Source organism: Terrapene carolina, unplaced genomic scaffold (assembly GCF_002925995.2).
Source record: "Terrapene carolina triunguis isolate 2854851 unplaced genomic scaffold, T_m_triunguis-2.0 Scaffold47451, whole genome shotgun sequence".
NCBI classification, from domain to species: Eukaryota; Metazoa; Chordata; order Testudines; family Emydidae; genus Terrapene; species Terrapene triunguis.
Window position 1 is genome coordinate 24,125 of NW_020711802.1, and position 8,490 is coordinate 32,614.

General features: G+C 42.8%; 1 protein-coding gene across 1 annotated transcript; it reads left to right on the forward strand.

Annotated features, from left to right (window-relative positions):
• Positions 1-2,013: 2,013 nt before the first annotated feature.
• LOC113405645 (steryl-sulfatase-like) lies at positions 2,014-6,332 on the forward strand (the record flags this gene model as incomplete). The annotated part of the gene is made up of 3 exons (XM_026646871.1): positions 2,014-2,162; positions 3,346-3,467; positions 6,210-6,332. Coding segments are annotated over exons 1-3 (391 nt in total), but the record flags the coding sequence as incomplete, so codon positions are not given.
• Between the last annotated feature and the right edge of the window lie 2,158 nt (positions 6,333-8,490).

Below are 8,490 nucleotides of genomic sequence, written 5' to 3' on the forward strand. Positions count from 1 at the left end.
TCGCTTCTGGACAGTCAGGGCTGCACGCATCCGGGTGTCCTTGCACTTCAGGGCAGGGGACAGCAACTCACAAAGTTCAAGGAAAGTTCCCTTACGCATGCGAAAGTTTCGCAGCCACTGTGATTCATCCCAGACCTGCAGCACTATGCGGTCCCACCAGTCCATGCTTGTTTCCCGGGCCCAGAATCGCCATTCCACAGCATCAATATGACCCATTGCCACCATGATATCCACGGCGCGGGGTCCCGTGCTTTGCGAGAGGTCTGTGCCACTCTCAGACTTAATGTCCTCACCGCGCTGCTGTAGCCTCCTCGCCCGATTTCTCAGCATCTGCCTCTGAAAAAGGTGGATGATAAGGTGCGAGGTGTTGACAACGGCTATAACTGCAGCGATGGTCACAGCGGGCTCCATGCTCGCAGTGCTGTGGCGTCCGCGCTGTCACTCACCAGAAAAGTGCACGAACTGATTCCCCGCCGGCGCTTTCACGGAGGGAGGGCGAGAGTGACGGTTGAATGACGACAGTTACCCAAAACCACCCTCGACACATTTTTTTCCCCAGCAGGCATTGGGGGCTCGACCCAGAATTCCTCTGCAGGGCTTTTCCAACCCCTTCAGGGCCGGAGCGGGTGTTCACCCTGCTACACCAGGAAATAGGAAAAATACCATTTTCCTATTCTTATTCCTGTTAGGCTGGAGGTGGCTGTAGTATTGTTGATAGTTCATTGTGATCTCATGTCAAATATTTTGACGTTATTTTATTAAGACCCTTTATGTTTAAACCATTTATGGAGAGTTTCTTCTTAGACATTCATTTCAATAATTCCTTAATGCATCTCTTCACCACCTTTACCACAACAATACTTATTCCTTGATGGAAATATTTTTTGTGTTGATAGTATTTTGCTATGAAATTTGTTTACTTCAGATACTGAAATCTCTGAAAGTTTCTCCTGTCAATCAGCAGCTGAAGATCTGTTCCTAAATGTTCTTTTCTTTGTTTTCAAATAATCATTAAAATTTAAGAAACCTTTCTTCTCATTATATGTACATGCTGGTTTATTGCTGTAGGATTATCTTTATATGTTAGAATACTAGCACACAGATTTCTTTTTAATTTTAATATACTACTGATGGATTTGTGTTAGAGAAGGAGGGGCCAACACCTGACACACATCATAAAGTATGCATAGGCGCCAACTTTTCCCGGCGCCGGTGGGTGCTCGTGCCCCGCGCCCCGACTCCATCCCTGCCCTGCCCCTGCCCCGTCCCCATTCCAACCCCTTCCCCAAAGTCCCTGCCCCAACTCCGCCCCCTCCCTGCCCCTATTGGACCCCTTCCCCAAATCCCCGCCCCAGCCCCACCTCTTAAATTAAAATAAATTAAATTATAAATTAATGGAGATATCCTATCTCCTAGAACTGGAAGGGACCTTGAAAGGTCATCAAGTCCAGCCCCCTGCCTTCACTAGCAGGGCCAAGTACTGATTTTGCCCCAGATCCCTAAGTGGCCCCCTCAAGGATTGAACGCACAACCCTGGGTTTAGCAGGCCAATGCTCAAACCACTGAGCTATCCCTCTTCCCCGAGCATGCCAAGTTCTCCCTCCCCACTCCCTCCCAGCGCTTACCACCGCGAAACAGCTGTTTCACGGCGGGAAGCGCTGGGCGCTAGGGGGAAAAAGCGGTGCGCTCGGGGAGGAGGCGGAGTGGAGGCAGAGGTGAGCTGGGGCGGGGAGCTGCCGGTGGGTGTAGAGCACCCACCAATTTTTCTAGTGGGTGCTCCAGCCCCGGAGCACCCACGGAGTCGGCATCTATGAAAGTACGTACTTAAGAAAAAGGTCAGATTTTCTACCTTGACAGTATGTCAACTTAAAAGCCATAATAATTGCTTTCTTCACTTTTTGTTCTTACTATAATAACTGGGGATATGATGGTGCTAAATTAGAGTAACCCTTGTGAAGACAAACAGTGGTCTTTATCCTTAATATTTACAACTTGTTCACCACCACTAGGAGGAAGATGAGGATCCTTGTACTTCTACTATTTTATCACTATGCCACAAAGAATGCCAAAAGTTACAGAACTTCAAATCCTAACTTTATTTTAATCATGGCTGATGACCTTGGCACTGGAGATCTTGGATGTTATGGAAACAAAACTTTAAGGTTTGATAAAACACTTGGAGGAGGAGGAGAGTGTACCATATCTATGTATAGAGCATATTGTGTGCTTACAGATTTTAAACTATTTTAAATACAGTTAGAGCTTCAGCAAGGTATCTTTTGTACAGAAAGGTCAATCCTGTTTCTGCAGTGTGGACTGCTTATATTTGACTCTCATTGTTTCTTTACTGTTATAGGAAGAAATTTAGGTAAATATACATAGTCCTCCAAAAAGTTGCATCACAAACAGAAAAAATCAATAAAAGTAAGATTGTGGTCCAAGCAAGAAAAATGAATGATAATTTTCTTTTAACATAATTTCAGAAGTATACATATTTTGAAGTAGTCTCAAAATTGTAACTTTTTGGAGAGCTTGTCATTACGCATTTGAAAATAAAGCATTGATTTGTTTTACTGCAGTTCATCTTTAACTATGGCATGCTAATTAAATCCATTAAAGCAAATGTTAATATATCTGACTAATTCAGAAATGTCTTCCCAACATGATTGTTGTCACCAGATTAGGTAAGGTGCTGCTGTACTGGTTGAAAAAGCATATAGGTTAAGCCTCCACATTTAAATGTGTTTTTTTTTCAAGTGCGCGAATCAAAACTGTGATTGAGTAGAGTAAAATATAATATAAAGGCCCTTTCCTGTGAAATGAGTGCCTGTGAAATGAATGAGATATATATCAATAAACACTGAACATTTATATTGAAATATTACAAAATTGGAGCTTTTTAATAATATGAAAAATAACTGAAATATGTTAAATTCATACAACTCATAATTATAGTTATATGTTTTTTATAATATGTGTCTTATATATTATTAAAAACATATATATTACATTTGGGTATACCATATTGTCAATGTTTTAATAAGATTTGTTAAATGTGAACAGATGATTACTCTGGGCTGCAATACTCCAAAATCAAATGTCTGGTTGTGCATTTAGTGTATTGTAAAAGTTGCACTAGACCCGTATGTTGACCATGATCATCGTTTTCAAAAATGGCTCAGTGACTTGGGAGCCTGTCTCTTTGAAAGTCAGTGCAAATCAGACTCCTAAGACACTGAGGCATTTTTGAAAATTTTAGCCCATGAGCTTTAATTTGGCCATTTCCAGATAATCAATATGAAATTATTATATATTTATATATATATATATATTTCCCCCCACTAGAACCCGCAATATTGACAAGCTAGCTAAAGGAGGAGTGACATTTACTCAACATATAGCAGCATCTCCACTGTGTACCCCAAGCAGAGCAGCTTTTCTGACAGGCCGATACCCTGTCAGATCAGGTAAAATTCATTAATATTTCATTATCATTTATGCGTAATGGTTTTGCCTCTGACAGGAACTATTTTGCATTTTTTGCCTTCTGCCCCGGTACTGGCTGAATGTGTCTTTATGATCACTGGATCAAATATTCAGTCAAGAGCCCAGTGAGGTTGTGTGCTTGGGAAAAGAGAGTGAAGAATCTTCACCACCAAGCATATCCATGTCATGTCCGCCTCTCCTCCTTCATTTTAAGATCATGCAAGCGCATGCAACTTTAGCTTTGGCAGTTCTTGCTTGTCATTGACTTCAGTGGCTGGGACTCTGGGTGCTTCACCATTGCACCTTAACATTTCCGAACATGGTTTTTAGCAAGGACTGTTATATTAATCAGATTACTTGTTCATTAGTGATAACCCATTTCCTGTTCTTGCTTCTGAGAATAAAAGCAAAGCATGTCTCAGGGTCCTGCTTAATAAGTGTATGTTCATTCCAATCAAGTAACAAGCTGCAGCTGCAGCAGCCACTGTAACCTGCTGGGTTCATTCATAGTTTCTGTTGTAAAGGAAGCTGATATGTGTTGATTACCAATAGCACCTGCTATATTTAAAATTGCAAACAGCTTTCCGTTGTGACCCTTGTTTTCATGTATTTGTGATTTTCTGAAAAATTCATTGTTTTGAGCTGAAAGTTTCACTGATTGTCCTGCCCTGGGTCTTCTTTAATATCTTCATGGATCAATGAAAGAGTAAACATTCTTTTTTGTCAAATTTATAAAAGCTGTTCAATGGGGACTAATTGCAAATACTAGTGGAGACAGAGAATTGATACCAAAGGACCCTGAGATATCAGAAGCATGTTCAGAAAATAAAGTGAGCTTCAACTTGCAATAATTCAGGCTAAAACATCTGAAGGAAAGTAAACCAAAACCCAGATATTTAATGGGAGGGAGAAACCTGGAGAAAAGTAATGGCATAATAATAATTAATAAGTTATTAATAATAATAATAATCCCCAACTGGTGTAAATCAGTGTAGCCCCAATAATCTTAATGGAGCGACATTGATTTATACCAATTGAGAACCTGACCTGAGATATCTAAATATGCCTTCAAATAAAATAAATAAAGTGTTTTTGTAGAGAACACAACTATCTATCCTTTGAGCATGTTGATTGTGGGTGCGAAATCTAGGACTAAGTTGGAAGTAAGATTGAGAACACTTAGATGATTTGGTCCAACAGGTCTTTTCCATTTCTTGCTGCTACAATTACATACATCTGGTGGGATCCACATGAAGGGATTACAGCATTGCAACACTAAGCATAACGGCACCTAATGTCTAGGTGCCTATAATATCATAGGAACAAGACTGTGATCCACCAAGCTGAGCCATGTGCCTAGGATCCCTATACAATGAATGGGCAGAGATAAGCTCCTAAGAACATGATCCACAGAAGCCAGCACACTAGGTGGGGACCCACCTAAACTAGCCAATGGGAGATGCTGACCAGATGGGTGTGTGCTCAGAGATAGGTGCCTACCTGTAGGCTGCAGAAAGGCACCTTGCTCTGCTTAGCAATCCACAAATTGGAACCTGCCTCCTGGAATCAGATGGTTTAGGCATCTAAGGCATTAGTGAGGGAATGAGTTAGGTGCCTGCTTTGTTCCACACAAAACAGGGATTGCGGGGGAGATGGAGGCAGGGAAGCGGTGGCAGAAAAGTGCTCTAACCACGGAGCCAGTGCTTAATTTGTGCCAGGGCTCAGCCCTGGCACCTCTGGGCTTGCTGCATCAGTTATGAATGTAAAAAAATTGTTTGATCCCTGGCACCTCTTTCATTACAAATTAATCACTGCACTGAGCTATGGGATACTCTGATGTAGTGGGAATTGAACCTAAGTCTCCTGTATTCCACCTGAGTGTGCTAACCACTGGGCTGAAAGTTATAAGGTGAGCAGCACCTCCTCCTTCTGTCTTTCCCCAGTTTGTGAATCGCTCTGGGGCTTAGGCAGGAGATAGTCATCTGGACACCTAAAGTGAGGCAGCAGTGTGCATGCCAGAGGCAGAAAGGTAAACACTTGGGGAACTTCTACTCTGCAAAACTTAGGTGGTGAGCAAGTTTGGGCATCTAAAGAGTTTGGCAAGAGTTTGGGGATTGTAGTGGAGCCAAAACTGGGACTTACTACTTTTGTGTATCCCACCCTTAGTGCCTTGCTCTGAGGAATTCAAAAATGCACTTCAGAAATGTCAATTAACCATGCCTCACAACATCACGTGAAGTAGATGGTATTAATAGTTTTACAGGTAGGTAAAATGAGGCAAAGAGATGTTGAGTGAGTTGCCCAAATTCATACAGTCAGATCTGGAAATAGAACCTTGGAGTGTTGACTACCGGTCCCCTGGTCTAACCACTACCTATGGTCCCTGACTCTTAAGGAAAGAAGAAATATTAAATTGTGCAATCCCAAATTCTGCTGTCAGAAGTACAGATATGTCATAGTAATGACTACAAAAATTGCCTGTCTGTTTGGAAGGGCCCACAGTAATTTGAGATTTTTCTCCATCTCTACTTCTCAGCTTTGCATAGAAGTGGAAAAATGACCTTATTCAGCGGAAACAGACAGTTCCCTGCCATTTGCTGCTATAGCTGCTGGTGGGAAAATGTCATTCTAGTGACACCACTTTTTAAAAAAAAGTATAGAATTGATGAATGAAAATCGTTTCTCTTCATTATGCTGTTCACACTCATTTTTGTTTTATTAAGGAATGGCTGCATTGTCAAACATTGGTGTCTTCTTATTTTCTGCCTCTTCTGGTGGACTTCCCACTGAAGAAATAACTTTTGCGAAACTTTTGAAGCAGAAAGGTTATTCTACAGCTCTTATAGGTACGACTGTTGATATATGTATAGCAACAACTATGTTATATAATAGCATAAGTTTTATTATTCATTTAAATAAGAAGTGCACTTTCTACAGTGCAAGAAGTATTAAATCAGTCACACAAAGTTGTTTTCTTCTGCAATGCAATGAGTTTACTCCTGTAATACACTATAGCTCACCAGAACTGCAACACATTCAGAGAAAATTTATGCATGTGTGAAGCACTAATAATTTAGATATGTCTTCTTATTGATCTGTATTGACATAATGCATAAGGTCTCAAACATGGGTCAGTGCCCCATTGTGCAATGCAGTGTACAGACACAGAACAAAAGAAGGCCCCAAAGAGCTTACAATCTAAGTTTAAAATGTGACAAGTAGATGCAATAAACAGACAGGTAGCAAGAAGTAACAGTAGTCACTGCACACCAGCTGCTTAACCAATGCTATTAGGTGATTACATAACCAACACTAATATGTTTGGACAAGTAGAGACTGTTTAGGGTAATAATAATACTTTATTGTATTTAAATATATTGCATTTAAATACTGTGATGTGCTTTCCTAATTTGGGCAGAGAGGCACTTCATATTGCTTGTGTTGGGAGGTTTCTGTGAGCTGATCACAAATGAAATTCTATTGTGATTTTTCATTTAAGTATTTGTTATCTACAGGCCAGTCACTAACAGCATCATTTTCAAAGATGACCACTAATCTGGATACCTCCTTTTTTAGGTTCCCAAGTAGACATCTAGGACCTGATTTTTAGAGGGTACTGGACATCATTTTGAGTTGTGGATGCTTAGTACCTCTAAAAATCAGGCCTAAATGTATTCCAGCTTTTAAAGGAATAAAATAATAAATCCTTGTCAAACTCTTCAGAACAAGGGGGTATGTTCTGACAAATTTGGAATGGGAAAATATCAGCTGTGTTGTTTAATACAAGCTACACTGCAAATACAGTAACATTAATATAATTCACAGTCACCATAAAAGTTTAACCACAGTTTGATTCCCTGCAGTCTGTATACAATTTAAGGCTGCAAACAATTCATTTTTCTGTTTGTAATAAGCAGCCCCATTTAGTGTCGCTTATTTTCTTGAGGCTGACTTACATAATGCTTACTCTTCTTCACTACTATCACTGTGACATGACAAACTTCCATGTAGATCACCAGAAGATAAACATGATGTTATAATGAGGGATTTCCTCCAAGTGTCTAAATGATAATATTGCATCTTATAGTTTCATAACTTACCATACTCTTAAAACGTAATGAAGCCTTCAGAAAATCAAGAAGAGTCTTCAAACTAAGTAAAGAGCATATATAAATGAAAAAGGGAAATACTGTAGATTTAAATTGCAGAAGACAGATTTCACTGCCCAACCTGCCTTTCTCTGCCTGCTGATATGCTCATCATGTCATCTTGGCAGGTCAGGGAGACTTTGCTTGGTTCAGCCTAACCAGGGCTGGCTCCAAGTTTTTTGCTGCCCCAAGCAAAAAAATTTTCCCATGCCCCCCCGTCCCCGCCCCAACTCCGCCCCTTCTCCGCCCCATTCCAACCCCTTCCCCAAATCCCCGGCCCCGCCTCCTCCCCCGGACGCAGGGGCGGCTCTATGTTTTCCGCTGCCCCAAGCACGGCAGTCAGGTGGCTTTCGGCGGCGCGCCTGGGGGAGGTCCGCTGGTAACGCAGATTCGGCATACCCGCCGCTGAATTGCTGCGGGACCAGCGGACCTCCTGCAGGCATGCTGCTGAAGGCAGCCTGACTGCCGCCCTCACGGCGACCGGCAGGCTGCCCCCCGCGGCTTGCCGCCCCAGGCACGCACTTGGCTTGCCTGGGAGGGAGAGGGGAGAAGCGGAGCGGCGGCGTGCTCGGCGGAGGAGGCGGAGGTGAGCTGGGGGCGGGGGAGCGGTTCCTCTGCCCCCTCCAGGGTTACTTCCTGCGGCCCTCCCCACACCCCCCACAGCTGCAGCTCACCTCCTCTCCGCCTGCTCCCCTGAGCGCACCGCCGCAGCTCCGCTTCTCTCCTCCCCTCCCCCCCGGCTTGCTGCAAAACAGCTGATTCACGCAGCAAGCCTGGGAGGGAGGGGGTAGAAGCGGAGCGGCGGCACGCTCGGGGGAGCAGGTGGCAGTGGAGCGGAGGTGAGCTGGGGGGGGAG